The sequence below is a fragment of the Choloepus didactylus genome, chromosome 2 (genome assembly GCF_015220235.1).
Source record: "Choloepus didactylus isolate mChoDid1 chromosome 2, mChoDid1.pri, whole genome shotgun sequence".
Taxonomy (NCBI): domain Eukaryota; kingdom Metazoa; phylum Chordata; class Mammalia; order Pilosa; family Megalonychidae; genus Choloepus; species Choloepus didactylus.
Window position 1 is genome coordinate 125,412,577 of NC_051308.1, and position 22,904 is coordinate 125,435,480.

General features: G+C 37.9%; 1 protein-coding gene across 1 annotated transcript; it reads left to right on the forward strand.

Annotated features, from left to right (window-relative positions):
• The first annotated feature begins 1,719 nt into the window (after positions 1-1,719).
• BCAS2 (BCAS2 pre-mRNA processing factor) lies at positions 1,720-13,873 on the forward strand. The gene is made up of 7 exons (XM_037826306.1): positions 1,720-1,872; positions 1,984-2,076; positions 4,707-4,777; positions 6,919-7,080; positions 11,700-11,750; positions 12,341-12,421; positions 13,546-13,873. The coding sequence occupies exons 1-7, from the start codon at positions 1,780-1,782 to the stop codon at positions 13,670-13,672; spliced, it is 678 nt and encodes a 225-aa protein (XP_037682234.1). The 5' UTR covers positions 1,720-1,779; the 3' UTR covers positions 13,673-13,873.
• The last annotated feature ends 9,031 nt before the right edge of the window (positions 13,874-22,904 follow it).

Sequence of the window (22,904 nt, forward strand, 5' to 3'; positions counted from 1 at the left end):
ATATGTAAAATTAAGATTTATCACAGGAATTGTTCCACATAACCATGGGAACTGGCAAGTCTGAATTCCATAGGGCAGGCCGCAAGTCGGACACTCGATGAAGGTGACATTGAATTCCCTAGGAAAAGCGGCAGTCTGAGGTAGAGATAGAAATGATATTCTGCTTGCTGAGATCCTCAGTTCTCCATTTAAGGCCTCCAACTATTGGATCATGTTTTAGTTTTCTTGGCTGCTCAAGCAAATGCCATGCAATGAGCTTAAACAACGGGAATTTATTGGCTCACGGTTTTCAGGCTAGGACAAGTTCAAATCAAGGCATCATCAAGGCATCATCAAGGCAATGCTTTATTACCAAAGACTGGTGTTCTGGGACTGGCTGGTGATGCTTGGTCCTGGGCGCCTCTGCCACAGGGCAATGCCCATGGCGCCCTCTCCTGGCTTCTGTTTTCTCTTCCAGGTTCCACTGATGTTCAGCTTCTGGCTACTCACTCTATGGCTTTCTCTCTCTCTCTTTCTCTCCTTTTTCTCTGTCTGAATTTCATTCTGCCTATAAAGGAGTCCAGCAATAGGAATAAGACCCATCCTGATTGAGTTGGGCCACATCTTAACAGAAGTAATCTCACCAAATGCTTCTACTTACAATGGGCTCACACCTACAAGAAAGGATTAAGATTTAAAACATGTTTTTCTGGGGTACATAACTCCAAACCATTACAGATGAGAAGACTCCTCATGGCTGAATGCAATCTCCTTTATTGTTTGTAGATGTAATCAGTCCTAGATGCAATCAACTGACTAATGATTTAGCTCCATCTATGAAATATCCTTACACTATCAGGCCAGTGCTCACTTGACCAAGTAAGTGGACACCATAACATAAAGAAGTTGACATGTGAAATTAACCATCACAGTAGGTTAATCAGATTTGTTCTTAGACCAGCCAGACTTAATAACTGTGGCCAACATTTCTGCTCTTCGCTAACTAAATCTGGGTTTAGATTGCATACACTGTGGGATTCATATTCCTTAGCAGCAGGCATGGTTGGAGGCAGAGGTACACTTTTCTATCACCAGAAGCCCTAAAGGCAAAAACACAAAACGACGGGATTTTTAAATTTTAGGAGGTGGACGATTACCACTCTTGACTTGAGCGGGAATAAGATTCCTTTTGTTATGCAGACCCTGAACTTTCACAAGTTTAACTGGAAACTGGCGACCACTTTAGGGTCTATGAATGAACTGCACTTATCCAGTGTAAAGATCCTCAAGCTACCAAAAGTTAAGGACAGTGGGGAAACAGCAAGGAAGCGCAAAAGGACAAAAACCCGGCACAAAGGGCGCAAAGTTCAAGGGAAGGAAGAAGGTTAGGGAGGTAAACCCAGCTAGGAAACCAGTTTCTCCCCGCCAAATTCTGCAGCCAGTTACCACGAAAAATCTTGAAAGGCTTCCCTCCAAGGTAACGTCCTGGAGGAAACGAAAACTTTCAGGTTCCTCCCAAACTGCCTCCATTCGGAGGCAGAAACGTAAAGCAAGGCAGAAAGAGGAAATAGGGATCTTCCGCGGACTCAGGAAAATCTGGAAGTGACGTCAAGTCCAACCAAACTAAAACGGCGCGGCAATTCCTAGAAGCCGGGCAAACGCGCCTTCGGTACTATCAACTGCGCATGAGTAGGCCAATCAACCAGCGACGTGGTTACGTCAGTAGCGGACGCAGTAGTAGTTAAATAGGCCTGAGACTGCGCAAACTCAGAAAACTCTCACGAACTTAAGGTTCTTGGAATGGCGGGCACAGGTTTGGTTGCTGGAGAGGTTGTGGTGGATGCGCTACCCTATTTTGATCAAGGTTATGAAGCACCTGGTGTGCGGGAAGCGGTGAGTGAGGGGTGTTTGTGTAGCTCACCCAGCGCACCTTGGCCTTTACTTGGCTGGAAGGAGCACATTAGAATTTGCCTCCCATTCCCTGCCCCCTTTTCTCGTGCTTAGGCTGCTGCGCTCGTGGAGGAGGAAACTCGCAGATACCGACCTACTAAGAACTACCTGAGCTACCTCACAGCCCCGGATTATTCTGCTTTTGAAGTAAGTGTAATGCCTTGAGCCCGGCGTGTGGCGAGAATTCCTGTGAATATTTGTTTTTGATTGAGAGTCAAATCTACGTAAAGTGAATTTCAAATTTCAGCATTAACTATTGTCTTCCCTAAGTACTAATTACCCCGTCGTATAGGTGTCAGTGCATTGAAAACATCTAGATAGATCAGCATTCTCCTCCGGGGTTCTTCTCCTGAGATCCTTCTGGGAATCATCGAACCCCCTACCTTAATGCAAACATATACCAATTCTCAAAGGGATCCGCTTTTCTGAGATCCACTCTAAAACAAGTGACTTACGTTTGCTGTTATTTATATCTGCCTAATTATCTTGGTTCTTTAGAACCACTAGACGGCGAGCTTTGTGTTAACCCAATATCTGAACGAATGAAGGGATAAACGGTATCTAAATTACCTATATACCATTCTAAATTGGTTGGCCTAGAAGTACACCCAGGATACTAGTTAGGGGCTGATCAGCTAAATGAAATGTAAAATATTATTTCTAAACGATTGGATTCTGTTAGGCATCAATACAGAACGTGTGGGTGTTTCCCCCAATTATATAAAACAAGTTGGTTAAGTATTAAGTAGGAGAGAGTTGGTCCTAAATGTTATTTTACCACACTTTTTCTAAATATAGTTTCCCAGATGTAGATTGTTACATTAAGAACTAAGTTCAGGAATGCTTCCTTACTGGACTGATTTCTGAAGAGTTCAGATAACTGCATCCAATCACAAATGTTTAAATATTTTAACAGTTGTTTTTTTTTTTTTTTAGCTCTGTTAAATACAACATGTATTTCTTGCCTTTATAATTAGTATACTGGTTATTTAATTCCTTCCTAACAATAGGAGCTAAAGAGTGTGTTGGGCTTACTCTCTCAATTCTCAAAACAGCTCTATGAGCTATATGTTTATTATCCCCATTTTTAAGATGGGAAGACTGTGACTTAGGCTAAGTAATTTGCCCAAGACCTTAAACCCGTTTTGAAATTACTCCTCCATTAATTCATTTAATAACTATTTATGAAGGTCTGTTATGTGCCTGGCATTGAGGAACAGGATAGGCAAAGCCCATACTCTTGGAGTTTACATTCTAGAGTGTTGAGACAGACAAATAAATAAACCAGAAAATTATATTATTGATAAATGCTGTATAGAGAATTAAAGTTGTAATGTGATAGAGTGACCAGTGGCAACATTAGATTGGATGGTTGAGGAAGGCATATTTGATTTAATTCCATGATATCTTCACACTGTATTGTCATCAATTCAAACAGTGCCTGGCACACAATAGCCCCCCAAGTATTTATCAATTGAATGTATGAAGAGCTTCTAGGGCACTTTTATTTAATGAATGCTTACTGTGTGCCAGACATGCCTAAAAGTTCTTTTCATGATTTACCTCATTTAATCTCCACAAGATCCCTGAGAATGTAGGCTCTGTCTTTGAAGACAGTGGTTAAAATTCCAGATCTGTCACCTACCAGCAAGGTGGAGTTAGGTAAGGGCTTCTATGTTACATTGCTGAGGACTACTTGTACCAGATTTTAATAGTTTCTCTCTTATCTAATTATCAGTTGTTACTCCTTGTCACTGTGCATATCCCTCTTGCTAGAATGCTCTGGTTTTCTGCAGGAAACTAGATAACCATGTTTTGTTAGAGCTGTATGTAACTCAGCAATAGCCAAAAAAAAACCAAAAAAGCTTTCTCCTATGAGAAATGCTTAATGCAAAACTTTTATACAGGAGTCAGGGCTTCTGGAAGGCCTTTTTTCTTACTTTTTTTAGTCTTTCATGGTTGAGATAGTTGAAGTCCTCAGAAAACTGAAATTATATGGTATAACTGAGATATTACTATAAATGAATATTGCACTTAAACAATTTTTTATACTTGGAATAGGGAATGGGCAAAACAGAACTGGAATAGGATATTGGTCCCCAGAATGGCCCTAAAAGGGTACAGTTCTACTATATTCTAATGAAAATAGTAAAATTGCTAGAACAGATAGCAGAATCAGTTCTTTTTGTGCCCTCTCCCTGCTTCTCCTCCATTCTTTGAAAGAGCAAAGTGTGAAAATAACCAGGACCAAAATAATCCTAAAGCAGATTATTTTATGTCCAAGTTCTTTCCCCTGTTCCCCCATCCCCAATGAAAACTTAGAACCATGGTTCTCAGGATTGACTTCACTTGACAATCAACTGATGAGTTAAAAACAAAAATCGTAATAACCCTGTCCAGGCCCCACCCCAGACCAATTAAATGGAAGTCTGGGAGAAGGATTAGGGGTGGTGGGGATTGGTATTGTTTTCAGAACTCCCCAGCTGATTCTAATGTGCTGCTGAGGATAAGAACCACTGATTTAGGGTAAATTGTTTTCTCCCTTATCTTTCCTGCCTGACCTGGGTAAGGAATAGAAGTGTGAATTCACTCTGTGTGTTTTTTCCTTCTCCAGCTCCTACAGAGTATTTACCCCAGAGAAGACTTGAGGGAAAGGAAATAATCCATTATATTGGATAGTGTAAATACCTGAGTAGGTTTTATTCATTATATGTTTTTGTGATTAATTTTAATTTGTAATTATGATTTTGAAAATAATTCTCTGATTTGTACATTAGACCGATATAATGAGAAATGAATTTGAAAGACTGGCTGCCCGACAACCAATTGAATTGCTCAGTATGAAACGGTAAGTCCTATTTCTGGTTTCAGCTGGGTTCGAATCATTGTTTAATTTTCGTTTATTAAACAGTGCTGTAGCCATGTCTTAGTAAATGTATAAAAGAAAAAATTCTTGTCCTTTTTTATGTATTTGTGTGTTTTCATGTAACAGTGGTTCATTTAATCCCCTTGTAATGTTGAAAGATGTTCTTGGCACCATTATTTAAAAGTGCAAAAATATTTTAAAATCCAACAACAAGGGAGTGGTAACTAAATTGTAGTGAAATTTATGTAAATTGTAGTGAAATTCATGTTTAAGAATTCCCAAGAAAATATCCCAATGTCCTTAATTAGACATCAGGTTCTTCACTGATTGTGTGTGTGTATGTAGTATAACCAATGTTATGGCTTATGATGATCCCTGCTTCACTTTTTTTTTAATATATATATATATAAACACTGGAAATACCTTTTTTTCTTTAAATTGTTCTGTATAGGCACTAATGATTTTGAAAAACCTGCTGATGCGATGCTCATCTCGAGCAATGTTTGTATTTTTCAGAGTAGATCCGATTTGTGTGCATTTCACTCAGGGCAGGAGTTCAGCTTTTTTTCTCTTTTGTACACAAGATTATCTCAGTCCCTTTTTTTTTTCCATTAAAGCAGTTGTAGGCTTACAGAAAAATCATGCAGAAAGTATGGAATTCCATACCGCTTTATCTTATAAAAGGCACATTAGGAATTGCAAAGTGCCTGATGGTTTGACTTTGGTTCTACTGTCTGCCTTCCAATGTCACTTGATAGAAAACTCTCCTTTCTTTACCCTTCCCCAGGGGGGAAAACAATAACACCCTTTGTTATTTTCTCTAAAACAGAGACTGGATTAGTTAGCATCTGAGTTTTTTTAGCTCTAAGATACCTGTAACTCTGAAAACCATTCGGTAATCTGACAGAGTTCTGTAGGAAGGGAGTACATGAACAATTGAACTATCCTCTCAGCTTATGTTTATATTATAAGAGAGGTTTGAGTCTGTGGAACCAGAGGTTCGGGATTTCTTCCCTTTCTTACGCTCCATTTTCCTATCTGACCTGTATGATGAAAGCAGGATAGATCTATGAGGTAGGCAACTTCCAAGACTCCTCAATACTTCCATTTCCTGGTGTCTCTACTCTAAAAGTTTTCATAATGATAGTAATTCCTTCGTGGCAATATGTTTCAAACCATAGGAGATGACCTATTAAGCAACAGGTAATAAAATAAATTTAGAAAAACACCAGCAACACTTATTTAAAGAAAGAGAATAGAAATCAGCGCATTACATATCAAGAGAAGTATTGTTTCCTGAAACTTCTGTTCAGTTACACGTATTTGTATACAGGATTACAATGTAAAATATATTTCTTACCATGGATTATGGTTAAAAGTTAGAAAAATGCTGTATTTGTGGTGTATATTTTAAGCTGTTTTTTTTAAACAACAACCACAACAAAACAGTTTATTACTTCTTAATCACGTTGTCTGGCCCTTGCTTTTCACAGGAAAACTCCATAATTTGGAGTTTTTACAATATCTGGTAAAAATTTTAAAAAGTAGAGAGTAGAACTTCATTTGTAGTAATTCATTAGTAATGAGCTGAGATTTACAAAGAGCACATTTGCTGATCATCTTGGCAGTGTTAAAGGAAGGTGTGGTATAAAGAGAGAGAGTGCAGTAAGTTCCCAATGCAAAGAATTACATTTTTCTCATTTTTTCTTTTAGAGGGGTGTATATGATTTTTACCAAAAAAAAAGATTGCATAGTTTCTTGTATCTTACTTTTTCCACTTACTATATAAAAATTTAATGTTATTCAGTATTCTTCTGTAGCATCATTAAGTAGCTAATAGAGAACCTTTTATATGAAATACCAGCTTATTTGATCAATTTTTCTTATATTAGACATTGAAATGAACAATTTTTGTTACTGTATATAGTGGTGCCTTAATGTTCTCTGTACATGAATTGGTTCTTAAGAAAAATAGGTTTCTTATTGCAAGGTCCACATCCTATCTTCAGTCTTTAGTCTTCACAGCGTGCATAGACACATAGGGTATTCTTTTGAGAGGAGGGATGGATGAAGGCTTGGAGGGATATATGGTTTTATTTTATTTTCTTGTTGTTTGATTCCAGGTATGAGCTTCCAGCTCCTTCCTCAGGTCAGAAAAATGATATTACTGCATGGCAAGAATGTGTAAACAATTCTATGGCCCAGTTAGAGCATCAGGCTGTTCGAATTGAGAATCTGGAGCTAATGTCACAGCATGGGTGCAATGCCTGGAAAGTATATAATGAGTAAGAAGATTCTTTTTTTTTTTTTTTTTTTAAATCCAACTCACCCCAGCTTTGGAATTTTTAAGGAGTGTGGGGAGTAGGGCAAGGAATGTGGGGTGGAAATAAGTATAGCTATATTTTACTTGGGACCATGGCCTAGAATTTCAACCTGTATGAAAAGCCATTGCTTTGAGAGTCACCTCTAAGAGTTCAGTAGTACCAAGATGACCTCAACCTAACTACCACTTTTATTATATAATACTGTAAGGAAATGAGTTCTTGAGGTCTGATATACAAGTCACCATATAGTAGAATGGTGGAGATTGCATCTAACTGGAGAATTTACACCAGAAAGGATTTTTCTGCCAAAACTAGCCACTTACCTCCTATTTCTGTTCTTTGTCACTAGCTTTAGCTTTAGCATTTATTATCTATCTAGGGGTCATTTTCCTTATTTATCTCTGTGGCCCCATGAAGTCCTAAAATCCCCTGAGTCTATTAACTGTTTAAGGAAGAAGAAGCCATTGAACCTCATGACTGTATATAAAACTGTTTTTTAGTTGTTTTTTAGTTGTTCCGATTTGCTAATGCTGCCATTTGCAAAACAGCAGAAATGGATTGGCTTTTATAAACGGGGTGTGCTGGTTTGAATGTATTATGTCCCCCAGAAAAAGTCATAATCTTTGATGCAGTCTTGTGGGGCAGACATTTTGATGCTGATTAGATTTGCATGGAAATGTGCCCCACCCAACTGTAGGTGATAACTCTGATGAGATATTTCCATGGAGGCATGGCCCCGCCCATTCAGGGTGGGCCTTGATCAGTGGAGCCTCAGTGCAGCTGTGAGTGACATTTTGAAGAGGAGCTACAGCCAAGACGGACACTTTGAAAAAAGCACAGGAGCTGCAGATGAGAGACATTTTGAAGACAGCCGTTGAAAGCAGACTCTTGCTCTGGAGAAGCTGAGAGAGGGCAAATACCCCAAGTGCAACTAAGAGTGACATTTTTGAGGAACTGCAGCCTAGAGAGAAACATCCTGGGAGAAAGCCATTTTGAAACCAGAACTTTGGAGCAGACGCCAGCCACATGCCTTCCCAGCTAACAGAGGTTTTCCGGACACCATTGGCCATCCTCCAGTGAAGGTACCCGATTGCTGATGTGTTACCTTGGACACTTTATGGCCTTAAGGCTGTAACTGTGTAACCAAATAAACCCCCTTTTATAAAAGCCAATCCATTTCTGGTGTTTTGCATTCCGGCAGCATTAGCAAACTAGAACAGGGTTTATTTGGTTACAAAGTTACAATCTGAAGGCCATAAAAATGTCCAAATGAAGGCATCAACACAAATATATCTTCACTGAAGGAAGGCCAATGGCATCCGGAAAACCTCTGTTAGCTGGAAAGGCACATGGCTGGCATCTGCTAATCCCAAGTTGTGTTCCAGCTCCACTCTCAGCTCCTGTGCATTCTTCAAAGTGTCTGTCTTGACTGCAGCACCTTCTGTCTGTGAACACTTATAGGACTCCAGTGATTCAATTAAGACCCACCCTGAATGGGTACGGTTACACCTCCAAGGAAATTACCCAAACAAAGGTCTCACCCACAATTGATTGAGTCTCATCTCCATGGAGACATGCAATCAGAGGATTCCAGCCTAACCAATACTAATATGTCTGCCCCTACTAGATTGCATCAGAGAACATGGCATTTTAGGGAACATAGCACATCCAAACAGCACAAGTATCCTGAAATATAACTATAAAATAAAGCAAAACCACAAAATGATAAATACCTTTTCAGAACTCTAAAGAATGTTTTAAATTTCTGTGACCATATGAGGATCCAGTGGGCAAAATTACAATTTGAGAAATTCTGCAGAGCAAACAGCTCAGTTTCTTTCACGAACATGTTGCAAGGGTTCTCGGAAAAAAAGAGAGAATGGGGCCAGGATGATTAAGAAATTAAGAAGCAGATCAATCAAAAACGGTCTGTTTCAGGGTGGAAAATGTAATCCTTGTTTTCAAGAAGGTTTATCTAGTTGAGGAGACAGGATGTTCTATGCAAAATAACCAGTAGTCCATTTTTGATAGTATAGAGGCGAGTGCTACATTGTATGTTCTGATCTGTAAACTACAGAGATTCAGAGAAGGGACATTAAGAATGAGGGTCAGTAAAGAAGTGTGAGATTTGGATATTCAGAGGAGAGGAAAGAGTTCCAGGAATGGGGGGGGAGGGGGTTGCAGGGGAAAGAATATTGAATTGCCGAGAACATTGCTTTCAACTTGTCAGTCAGCTGCCTGGAAACTTTTAATAATACCCCATTACCTGCAAGGTAAGGTCCAGACTATTTGACATGGTATTCAGGCCTTCCAAACCTCAGTTGTAGGCTTTTACTCAATCCAAACTAGTTGTCTCACTGGTGATCATCATAAACCCTGCCTCTGGATCTTTGTTTATGCCTTGCCTCCTCCTGGAATGCCCTTATTTATTCTACCCCAATTTAACTTAAGTGCCAACTCAAGATTGCTTACTTGTCTTCCCTGATTGAAATTCTGCTTCTAGTAATCTCTCCTTCTTCTGAATAACTATGCTAATTACTGTGCACATCCCTTGTTTTCTGTTTAATCACATAATAATGTATAGTGTTTAACTTTTCCACGAGCATATTTTGTCTTCTCCATACCCAACAGACACTTCTCCAGGGGTGGTGTACTATATTTTATCAAAGTAAATTTTCTTTGCCCATGAAAGGTTTTGGGGTATCAGACATGCTGGCAGAAAACTTCAGCAGTGTAGACTGCTGAAGAAATAGCGTTTCATTAATAAGGAGAAAATACTGTGCTTACAACTTAGAATTTTGTTACTGAAGCGATACCTTTAGAAATCTTCAAGGTCAGCTCTGATTTTTACAGATAGGTAGGCTTAGCCCCAGTGACATCAGGTGACTCATCTGAGGATACACAGCTGCTGAGGGCAGAGCTAGGATTAGAACCCAAGTCTCCTGTTTTCCGGGATACAATGCAATAAGTTTCGTAATAGAAATATGTTCCACTTGCTTGAGGTGGCAGAAGGGAGAAGACAACAAACTAGGCTTTCAGGAAGAGGTACTTCAAAGGAAAGCTCCCTGTTGATGGTTAGAAGTCAGAAATAGAGTCCTAAATTTGATAGTCCTCAGCATAGAGTGATTATTGAAGCCAAGAAAAATGGGGTGAACTGAGGGAAATACTAGAGTGGCACAGCTGTTTGAACACTGAATCTTGAGGCAGTTGCAGTTGTGAAAGGAAAACAGTTGGTAGAGATAGGAGAGTAACTCAAGTGAGCAGCAGGAAATTGGGGTCACAAAAGCCAGCAATCAATTTTGAATCTAGAATGAGAGCACAGCAGGACCATTGTGGTTGAAATAGTCCTCAAAGATGATTGAGCTCCTGCCATAAAATGAAATTATACCAATAAAGCTGTTATTTTAAAAACAAAAGAAAAGAAACTGAAATCTGTTGAAACATTTGAATGATAATCAACATATGGTACTCTTTATCATTCATCGTTTCCCCTGTGCCAGTTAGAGCAGGCTTGGACTGAAATCTGAATCACCAGCTTTCCACAACAGTTTCCTTTTCCTCTCTCTCTAATTATCAGTAGACAGGCAGGGAGAATGACATGATAAATGTAGATAAAGAGGAAAATTTAATGGGGCTAATCCTATCAGGTATTTTGCATCTTCTCTATGAAAAGAGGTCATGGCAGTTTAAGAAGTGACAGAAGTACTCAAAATCCAGGTAGTAGTAAACTGGGCTCTAGAGTTTAGAAGACCTGAATTAGAATCCGGCTCTTTCACTTACTCATGACACATTCCTTGGCTTCAGTAATCACTCTGTGCTGAGGACTATCAAATGCAGTACTTCAGTGATCTTGACCAAGTTGCTTAAGCTTTCTAAATCTCAGCTTCCTCACATGTAAAATAGAGATAATAAATCATACTTTGTGGGGAGCCGCTTTCCGGGTTAGGGCCTAGTGGACACGCCGCGACCTGCTCCAGAGTAGCCCCCGCCCATCGTTTGAGCCAAGATGGCGCCCGTATCCTGCTTCCGCATATGACGCATGAGGCAGCGGTTGCTGCTAGCCTATTGTACACGCTTGCGTACTGCCAGCACATTGGTTGTAACTATTGTATATAAGAAATTACCCGGGCTAGCCTCGGGGAGACAGCCCACAGGGAGCCGTGCCTGACGGCCGCATAGAGGTTGTTCTCCCACGGGGTATAGGGCCTCGTGTGGAATATGTAACAGAGAAAATTTTCTTCCTGGCTCCAGTAAAAGGCTTGCATTCACTGCCATTGCGTACCTCAAGTGTCAGTTTGTCTGCGTCTCTCCCTCTTTCCCTCTGTTCTCCTTGCCGGCCGAGGACAGGACGCGCGGGACCGAGCGAGAAGGCGCCGGACAATACTTAACTTAAAGAATTCCTGTGAGGATTAAATTAGTTGATATTTTAAAGTATCTAATATGGCACTTGGCATAGAAAGCTCAGTAAATATTAACTATTTTTAGCAGGAAAAAATAGTTATCAACCAAATAGTTCGCTTTTAGTTGGCATTAATAGATATTAATGTACCTTCCTCTAATTTTCTCTTTTCCTTCTTTAGAAATTTAGTTCATATGATTGAACATGCCCAGAAAGAGCTCCAGAAGTTAAGGTAAATTGTTTTTTCCTATTTTAGAGTATAGTTTAGATGAACCCATAATAGATATAGTAGAGAATGGGAAGAAAAAGAAACCAGTGAGACTACAGTCATGGGAGTAGAGATTGATCTACTCTTTGTCTAGCATCTGGCATTGGGTTTGCTGAGTACAGGAGAAATAGGCCTAAGGTCTCAAACCATCTCTTCCAGGTAGTTTGCAGACTTAGAAACAGTACTTTCAGAAGGGGGAAAGTTTGCAGAATAGCATATATAATCTGATTTTATATAAAAAATTAATCTGTACATGCATACAGGAAAGAGTCTAGGAGGACACCCACCAAACTGAACAGCAGTTACCAGGGAGAAGGAAGGGTGGACTTGATTTTTAATGTGTCTGTGTGTGTTTTAATTTTTCATGGAGTGCATGTTTTATGAAATTTGTAATTGAAAAAATCGGAAGAAGAAAGTTAATACCTAGAAGTAGTTCATAACTGTGTGTGTGTGTGTATGTATGTGTATATAGTCAGGAGATTGTGTTGATTATTGATTTTTCTGTTGATCTTAGTCTTACATAAAATGTAATTGGATTGTATAAATTTTTACAGGAAACACATTCAAGATTTAAACTGGCAGCGAAAGAACATGCAACTAACAGCTGGATCTAAATTGAGAGAAATGGAGTCAACGTGAGTATCCATAATTCCATCATCTTTTTAATTGCTTAGTATATTTTAAAGTTAAGATTCAATAATGTGATTTAGTGTTCAAATAGGATGCTACAGGTGTCAAAGGAATGCTACTTTCTGAACTCTGCTTTTTGCTGCCTTTACCCTTTTGGAGGTCTGGGTTTGGAAGGCAATGAGAGGCAACAAGAGTTGAACCGCTGCTAAATGATCCTGGCGTACGGAGTCCTATTTCAGTCCAGTATTTCTGGTTTTGAATAGAATTCTACCTGCATTCTTCTTTTAAAAGAAAAAAGTACCTGTCTCTCTCTTAAATCTTGCAGGGGACAGATTCCATGCCTTTTCTGATAATTTGTGCCTCACTTATTTTTCCCTTTGTGTATACATTTCATTTTTTAAATGTATGAACATACACATACATGTTTGTACACATCCCTAAATATAATCATGAATTTTTATGTCATATCTCTTCCCTTTTTTGTTTGCTATATCCCTCTCTTCACCACCCACATCATTCTTGCTTTACCCTCCCTTTCACCTCCATGCCTTATTATGTATCTTTTCACATTTTTCTTCAAGCTGATATAATCTTATAAATATAGATGCGTGTGCATGCATGTTTCTTTTCTTTCATTTTTTTTGTTTGTTTTTGTTTTTGTTTTTGTTTTTGTTTTCCTTCTCCTAAAGATTTTTTGGGAGGGAAAGGAGGGAATCTCCTTGAATCTATGGATTGCCTTTTTTTAAAAATCATTTCTAGGAATTTCTCTACCATTATCTTTTTAAGTATTGCCTCAGCCCTATTTTCTCTTCTTTTCTGTTAATCCGATTAAGTGCTATTTTCTGTCTGTTTTCCACATTCCTTCTGTTTTACTAATTTCTCTTTTCATCTGTGTCCAGTTTGCTTTTTTTAACTAAACTTTCTATTTTGAGATAACTGTAGATTCACATCAATTATAAGATATAATACAGAAATCCCATGTATGCTTTACCCAGTTTCCTCCAGTTTTTTCAAATGGAGAGTTAGAAAATGAAGGTTAGCATTATGGCTGTGGGTGAAAATATATATACCGTAAAATATTCCAAGAGGAATTTTCTTTGGGTAATTTTTCCTTTTTTTCCTATTCTAGTTGGGTATCCCTGGTTAGTAAGAATTATGAGATTGAACGGACTATTGTACAACTAGAAAATGAAATCTATCAAATTAAGCAGCAACATGGAGAGGCAAACAAAGAAAACATCAGGCAAGACTTCTGAAAAGAAAAATTAATTTGGGTTGGAAGGAGGGAAAGTTGGACTTTCTCAGAATTTCAAACATCTGAACTGTTTCTGAATTCTGAAGGAAAACAGCCTCTTATGGAAACCATTGGTGGTAAATGTTTAGAAACCATAGAATGTGTGGACTATTGTATTAATTCCATTTGTATATCTTAGCAAAATAAAAACTTTTCAACTTGGTGGCATATTTATAGCCATTAAAAAAAATACTAGGCTTTCAAAAGTATTTAGACTGATAATTTTGTCATAAAATTAATTTTGGGTACTTGGACCATGTACCATATTCAAGAGATCTTTATTTAAAACTCTTAGCATATACAAGAAGTTGAAAGCTTTTATTTATATTTTTGTCTAATAACGATGTGGTCTTAAACTTCTTTATTACTAAACAAGATTCAGAAATACAGTGGCTCTGCATATGTTGTCAGTTATCATCATCATGGGTAACAGTTGTATAAAGCTTAATATACGCTGAGCATTTTTCTAAATGCTTCAGGTAGATGAACTAAACCTACATAAGTAAAAATCATTTAATCCTCACAAAAGCCCAAGGATGTTGTTCCCTGTTACAGACATGTAATAGATATGTACAGACATGTAATAGATACTGATAAAGTAATCTGCACACTTTTATTTCTAGGAAATGTCAGAGCCAGATTTTGAACCCAGATAATCTAGCACCAAAATTTGTTTTGTTATCCCTTTAATTCTTAAGAAATTAGAAAGTATAAAAGATTCCTGCCCAATTGAGAAAAAATATTTGCAGCCTATCAAAGGATACATAGTCTTAAGGTACAAAGACTTTTTACGAATCAATGAGAGATGAACACCCCACCAGAAAAACATATAAATATGTTTAGCTTTAATAATAAAAAATAAGCTAGGACTTATGGTATTATATTTAACATATAAGCATATTTATATGTTAAAATAAAACTTTAAAGTATGATATTGGTAGTGGCCAGTGCATTTAAAAATTGTGTTTAGGAAAGACAGGTTACAGAACAGTTTGTGTAATATCTTATTTATGGATTTTTTTTATTGTGGTAACACATATACAACTTAAAATTTCCATTTTTAACCACTTTGAACCATACAATTGAGTGGCATTAATTAAATTTACAATTTTGTGCTACCATCATCCACTTATGTTTTTTAAAAAGCATCTCTTTTAAACATATACATTGACACTCCTTTATTCTCACTATTCACTAAATTTAGAGTTTCATATACGAGCTGTCGAACAGATATTTCACACTGTAAGGTGGAGCTGATGCCAACAGTTTAGTTTTGCCCTTCTTTTGTATAGCGGTATTTATATAATTTATCAAATATTTTCTTGTATTGCCTTTTTTTAAATAAAAATGAGTGGAAAATGGATGTATGATATGCTGAAATTGGCTAATCTTTAGCCTCAGTTGGAGGCTTATTAGTGTTGAGCTCGTTGACTAATTGCAGAAGAAAATAAAATTAGGAAAGGTATTAAATACTTATCTTAACAGTGTCAAAAAGTTATAGTGGTGATATGAAATCTTTTAAACTTAAAATTGAGGCTCAGCATCCAAAGTGCCTTGCAGTGATCTAAATCTCAAGGGAGGGTACTTGATGAGGAAATGCTTGTTACACATTTCTTTAGTATGAGAAGGGAAGAAAAAATTATTTAAAAAATTTTCCCTTACAGCAGATTCTTTTTTTTTTTTTTTTTTAAAGAATTGTCAATACATTTTTCAAAGTTAATAATACTCAAGGAAAAAAATACAAACATGAGTAGGATTTTTCTTTGTTCTAGCTTTCTGGAAACAACCACTCTGTCATCATCCCCCTCACTCACCACCACTGTTTTTACTTCGTCCTTTTTAAAATGTATTCAGGAATTCATATATAAAAAGAAGCAACTTTCTCTCCTATGGGCAATATCTGAAAGAATATACACTGGAAAATCTTAATCTTTGAATGGGCTTCAAGGATTCCATAAAACATTTTAAATCATGTATAAAATTTTGTGTGGATATGTGCATGCATTTTTAAATAAAAAGTATAACTTATGTCAGGTTCTTGAAGGGTCTATAATACAAGAAAGGTACCTTCCCTGGTAGACATGACTATTCTGTTACATTAAGTTCCACCATCCTCTGCCTCCCCCTTCCCCTTCTTCACAACCAGATTCAGCCTCAGTTTAACTATATTTTTGTTGAATTGAGAAGCCTAGTCTTGGAGGAAGTAAGATAAAGTGCTGAAACAATACTTTGCAGGTTTTTCTTAATGGAGGAGGATGAACACCAGCTTACGAGTGGAAGGATGCTAGTTTAACCTGAGTGTCATAACCTGAAGTGACTTTCCATGAGCACCAAATGTTGTAATCTTTGACTTATTTTTTTAAAATATGTTCTTGCTCCTTAAGAATATTCATTCCACTATTGCATAATCCAATTGGCTGCTCCTACTCAGCCCTGAAAGTTGTCTCCTCCAGCCCTTCCCTATCTGGCAGACTGGACTTCAGGTAATCCCTGCTTCTTGCCAAATTCATATCTCTTGACTCTGTTGGACTGTTTTGCTAGTAAATCCCAGCCCAGGGTAGTAGCTGACTTGCAAAAACCTGCATATATCCTTGGCCTAAGTGAGTTTGGTGTGCCAGGTTCATGATGTATTGCCCACAAAAAGCACCAACTCTGCTAGATGACAAGCCACTAAATATAAAGCCAATAGTTCTCATTCTTTTTTTTTTTTTTTCAGTTTTGATTTTTTAGGTTGAACAGATTCCTTAAATTTTGTTCCATTCATCAGGAGTTATGGTTTGAAGTTGTTATTACCCCAGAAAAGATCATGGTCTTTTAATCCATTCCTGTGGGTGGAGACCTATTGTGAGTGAAACCTTTTGATTAGGTTATTTCCGTTGAGGGTACTTCAGGGTGTGTCTTAATCCTCTTACTGGAGTCCTTTACAAGATGATAAAAGAGAAGACGCAGAAAAAAAGCCCTGAGAAAAGCTGAAAGAGAAAAACTGGAGAAATAGAGTGGTGCAGCCAGAAGCTAAAAGCAATGAAACCTGGGAGAAAAGGACCAGCAGATGCTGCCATGTGCCTTCCCACGTGACAGAGAAGTCCTGGATTGCCAGCAGCCTTTCTTCAGGAAGAAGGTACTGTCCTGTTGATGCCTTGAATTGGACATTTTCACAGCCTTAGAACTTTAAACTTGTAGGCTAGTAAAAACCCATTGTTAAAAAAACAGTCCATTTCTGGTAAATTGTATTTTGTCAGCTTTAGCAATGAAACACCAGGACCCCACTTCTGTTCATAAGTAACCACTTGCAGTTTGAGGATGAACCCAACAAAACTAAAAGAAACCAAGTCTGTGACATTGGATGAACTGCCAGTACAAGATAGCTAGCCCTACCTTAAAAACGTGAGCTAATAAATTGCCTATTCTGTTTGAGATGGGTTTTCTATCATTTGCAACATAAACTTAAACAAGGTCCTCAAGATAAAATGTCCAGGTCTTTCTGAAGGGTTTTTTCTTTTTTTTGTTGTTTTTTGTTTTTTTTTAAATAATTCAATTTTATTGAGATATATTCACATACCATGCAGTCAAACAAAGCGTACAATCGTTGACAGTACCATTATATAGTTGTGCGTTCATCACCAAAATTAATTTTTGAACATTTTCATTACCACACACACAAAAGTAATAAGAATAAAAATTAAAGTGAAAAAGAACAATAAAAGTAAAAAAAACACTGGGTGCCTTGTTTTTTTATTTTTGCCCCCGTTTTTCTACTCATTCATCCATATACTGTACAAAGGGGAGTGTGATCCACATGGCTTTCCCAATCACATTGTCACCCCTCATAAGCTACATTGTTATATAATCGTCTTCAAGATTCGACAGTTCTGGGTTGTAGTTTATAGTTTCAGGTATTCACTGCTAGCTATTCCAATTCATTAGAACCTAAAAAGTGTTATCTATATTGTGCGTAAGAGTGCCCACCACAGTGACCTCTTGGCTCCCTTTGGAATCTCTCAGCCACTGAAACTTTTTTTTTTTTTTTTTTTTTTTTTTAAGAGAGAAAATGCTAAAATATTAATTTTTAGGTTTGGTCATTAGTCCTTACCAAGTCACTGATGATTCAACATTGCCACTGTTGGCCCTGGCACCCTTTTGGGAAAAATACATTACAAGAAATATCATATGTTTTCCCTTGAAGTTGAAACAGTCAAGATTAATGTTTAAACTATGTCTCTATGAAAATTAGCCAAGTCATGAGTCACTCTCCTAATGAAAAGCAAACATAAAATGAAAAAGGAAACCCACAACCTTCCATTACTATTGTTTGACTTCTTCACTTATATCTTTCTCTCCTAAAATCAAAGCATCAGTTTGATTTCTAACCTAAAGTAAAATTGACTGTTTCAGGCACATCCTTCCACTAGGTAAGTTAATAAACAGTAAGAGGGTCCAAACTGAAAACAGAAGGAGAGGGTGGAGATGCACCAGGTGAAGTCCTGGATGAGTGATGGCGAATTGGCTGGAGCATTGTCCTTGTTGTGTTGTCCTCGTTGTGTTGTCCTCATTGTGTTGTCCTCGTTGTGTTGTCCTCGCTGGGTTGTCCTCGTTGTGTCGTTCTTGTTGTGTAGTCTCATATGCCTCCAGCCCAGTAAGCAAACACCTTCTCCTCGGTAAAGTGTTGGAAACATTCCTACTGACTGCTCAACTTAATGAGGAGGAAATGGCATGGAAAGAGGAAGACGTGATCTGGAGTTGGGCAAAATGCATGGAATTTGAAACCAGAGACACTTATGTTCAATTCTAAGCTCCACCAGTCATTAGTTATGTCTTTGGGAAAGTAACTTAACTTCTCTGCACTGCATCTGAAAAATGTGGGTTAGAGAGTAGAACTTATGTGCATTTTGATGTCCATACGAGACATCAATTATGAGGCCTTCTGCCCTGCACCTGCCAGGTGTGGACTTCCAATAAGCATCCAGATTCCATTTCAGTCTCTCCAAAGAACTGTGACTGTGATGGTTTGAGGCTGCCAGTACCTTTGAATAGATAATATTCAGTAAAGTTCGGCTAATACTTTCCTGTGGGTGTAGACCTATCGTGGGTGGGACCTTGTGGTTAGGTTGCTTTTTTTTTTTTTTTTTTTAATCATCATTTTATTGAGATATATTCACATACCACGCAGTCATACAAAACAAATCGTACTTTCGATTGTTTACAGTACCATTACATAGTTGTACATTCATCACCTAAATCAATCCCTGACACCTTCATTAGCACACACAAAAATAACAAGAATAATAATTAGAGTGAAAAAGAGCAATTGAAGTAAAAAAGAACACTGGGTACCTTTGTCTGTTTGTTTCCTTCCCCTATTTTTCTACTCATCCATCCATAAACTAGACAAAGTGGAGTGTGGTCCTTATGGCTTTCCCAATCCCATTGTCACCCCTCATAAGCTACATTTTTATACAACTGTCTTCGAGATTCATGGGTTCTGGGTTGTAGTTTGATAGTTTCAGGTATCCACCACCAGCTACCCCAATTCTTTAGAACCTAAAAAGGGTTGTCTAAAGTGTGCGTAAGAGTGCCCACCAGAGTGACCTCTCGGCTCGTTTTGGAATCTCTCTGCCACTGAAACTTATTTCAATTCCTTTCACATCCCACTTCTGGTCAAGAAGATGTTCTCTATCCCACGATGCTGGGTCTAGATTCCTCACCGGGTGTCATATTCCACATTGCCAGGGGGATTTACACCCCTAGGTGTCAGATCCCACGCAAGGGGGAGGGCAGTGATTTCACCTGCCAAATGGGCTTAGCTAGAGAGAGAGGGCCGCATCTGAGCAACAAAGAGGCACTCAGGAGGAGACACTTAGGCACAATTATAAGCAGGCCTAGCCTCTCCTTTGCAGTAAGTCTTCCCAAGAGCAAGTCCCATGATTGAGGGTTCAGCCCATCAAACCACCGGTCCCCAATGTCTGTGAGCACATCAGCAACCACTGACGTGGGGAAGCCCAACACCCCTGCATTCTCCCCCAGCAATGTTCACATTAGTGGTAGCATATAATATTTCTATTTTTGTGCTGGCTTATTTTGCTCAGCATTATGCATTCAGGGTTCATCCAAGTTGTCTTATGTTTCACGACATTGTTCTTTCTTACTGCTGTGTAGTATTCCATTGTGGGTATATACCACATTTTATTTATCCACTCATCTGTTGAAGGACATTTGGGTTGTTTCCATCTCTCGGAAATTGTGAGTCATGCTGCTATGAACATTGGTGTGCAGATATCTGTTTGTGTCACTGCTTTCAGATCTTCCAGGTATATACCGAGAAGTGCAATCGCTGGATTGAACGGTAACTCTATACCTAGTTTTCTAAGGAACTGCCAGACTGACTTCCAGAGTGGCTGAATCATTATACAGTCCCACCAACAATGAATAGGAGTTCCAGTTTCTCCACATCCTCTTCAGCATTCGTAGTTTCCTGTTTGTTTAATGGCAGCTATTCTAATTGGTGTGAGATGGTATCTCATTGTGGTCTTAATTTGCTTCTCTCTAATAGCTAGTGAAGCTGAACATTTTTTCATGTGATTCTTGGCCATTTGTATTTCCCCCTTCAGAGAACTGTCTCTTCATATCTTTTGCCCATTTTATAATTGGGCTGTCTGTACTATTGTCATTGAGTTGTAGGATTTCTTTATATATGCAAGATATCAGTCTTTTGTCAGATACATGGTTTCCAAAAATTTTTTCCCATTGAGTTGGCTGCCTCTTCACCTTTTTGACAAATTCCTTTCAGGTACAGAAACTTCTATGTTTGAGGAGTTCCCACTTATCTATTTTTTGTGCTTTGGGTGTAAGGTCTAGGAAGTAGCTGCCTAATGCAAGGTTTTGAAGTTGTTTCCCTACATTATCTTCTAGGAGTTTGATGGTACTGTCTTTTATATTGAGGTCTTTGATCTACTTTGAGTTAATTTTTGTGTAGAGTGTGAGGTAGGGGTCCTCTTTCATTCTTCTGGATATGGATATCCAACTCTCCTAGCCTATTTGTTGAAAAGACTGTTATGTCCCAGTTCAGTGGCTTTGGAAGCCTTATCAAAGATCAGTCGGCCGTAGATCTGGGGGTCTGTGTCCGAATTCTCAATTTGATTCCATTGATCGATATATCTATCTTTGTGCCAGTACCATGCTGTTTTGACTACTGTGGCTTTATAATAAGCTTCAAAGCCAGGGAGTGTAAGTCCTCCCACTTTGTTTTTCTTTTTTAGAGTGTTTTTAGCAATTTGAGGCATATTTTCTTTCCAAATAAATTTGATAAGTAGCTTTTTCAAGTCTGCAAAGTAGGTTGTTGGAATTTTGATGGGGATTGCGTTGAATCTGTAGATGAGTTTGGGTAGAATTGACATCTTAATGACATTTAGCCTTCCTATCCATGAACATGGAATATTTTTCCATCTTTTAAGGTCCCTTTCTAATTCTTTTAGTAGAGTTATGTAGTTTTGTTTGTATAGGTCTTTTATATCTTTGGTGAAGTTTATTCCTAGGTACTTGATTTGTTTAGTTGCTATTGAAAATGGTATCTTTTTCTTGAGTGTCTCTTCACTTCATTTCTAGCATATAGACACATTACTGACTTATGTGCATTAATCTTGTATCCTGCTACTTTGCTAAATTTGTTTATTAGCTCCAGTAGCTGTATCATTTATTTCTCAGGGTTTTCCAGATATAAGATCATATCATTTGCAAATAATGATGGTTTTACTTCTTCCTTTCCAATTTAGATGCCTTTTACTTCTTTGTCTTGCCAGATTGCCCTGGCTAGCACTTCTAGCACTATGTTGAATAACAGTGGTGACAGTGGGCATCCTTGTCTCGTTCCTGATCTTAGAGGGAAGGCTTTCAGTCTCACCATTTAGTACTGTGCTGACTGTGGGTTTTTCATATATGCCCTTTATCATATTGAGGAAGTTTCCTTCAATTCCTACCTTTTGAAGTGTTTTTATCAAAAAAGGATGTTGGATTTTGTCAAATGCTTTTTTCAGCATCGAGATCATTTGATTTTTCTCTTTTGATTTGCTAAAGTGTTATAATACATTGAGTGATTTTCTTATGTTGAACCATCCTTGCATGCCTGGAATGAACCCCACTTGATCATGGTGTATGATTTTTTTAATGTGTCTTTGGATTCGATTTGCAAGTAGGGGGGATTGGCCTGTAGTTTTCCTTTTTTGTGGCATCTTTGCCTGGTTTTGGTATTAGATTGATGTTAGCTTCATAAAATGTGTTAGGTAGTGTTCCATTTTCTTCAATGTTTTGAAAGAGTTTAAGTAAGATTGGTGTCAGTTCTTTTTGGAAAGTTTGGTAGAATTCCCCTGTGAAGCCATCTTGCCCTGGACATTTATTTGTGGGGAGTTTTTTGATGACTGATTGGATCTCTTTGCTTGTGATTGGTTGGTTGAGGTCTTCTATTTCTTCTCTGGTCAGTCTAGGTTGTTCATATGTTTCCAGGAAATTATCCATTTCCTCTACATTATCCAGTTTGTTGGCATACAGTTGTTCATGGTATCCTCTTATAATTTTTAAAATTTCTTCGGGATCCGCAGTAATGTCACCTTTCTCATTCATTATTTTGTTTATATGGGTCTTCTCTCTTTTTGATTTTGTCAGTCTAGCTAGGGGCTTGTCAATCTTGTTGATCTTCTCAAAGAACCAACTTTTGGTGTTATTTATTTTCTCTATTGTTTTTGTTTGTTTTTTTTTTCCCCTCTATGTCATTTATTTCTGCTTTAATCCTTGTTATTTCTTTTCTTCTACTTGGTTTAGGATTAGTTTGCGTTCATTTTCTAGCTTCTTCAATTGCTCCATTAGTTCTTTGATTTTAGCTCTTTCTTCCTTTTTGATGTATGCGTTTAGTGGGATAAACTTCCCTCAGTACCGCTTTTGCTGCATCCATAGGTTTTGATATGTTGTGTTCTCATTTCATTCATTTGTGTATATTAGCTATTTCTCCTGCTATTTCTTCTTTAATCCACTCATTCTTTAGGAGCATATTGCATAACCTCCAGGTATTTGTGAATTTTCTAAGTCTCTGATGGTTATTGACTTCTAATTGTACTCCATTTTGGTCAGAGAATGTGCTTTGAATAATTTCATTTTTTTTTTTTTTAATTTATTGAGGCTTGTTTTATGTCTCAGCATATAGTCTATTC

Bases quoted from the DNA above. Each gene is read 5' to 3' on its own strand.
- BCAS2 (XM_037826306.1), top strand. From the start codon at position 1,780: ATGGCGGGCACAGGTTTGGTTGCTGGAGAGGTTGTGGTGGATGCGCTA. The intron at 4,778-6,918 runs GTAAGTCCTATT...GTTTGATTCCAG, and splicing joins GAATTGCTCAGTATGAAACG to GTATGAGCTTCCAGCTCCTT. The intron at 7,081-11,699 runs GTAAGAAGATTC...TTCCTTCTTTAG, and splicing joins GCCTGGAAAGTATATAATGA to AAATTTAGTTCATATGATTG.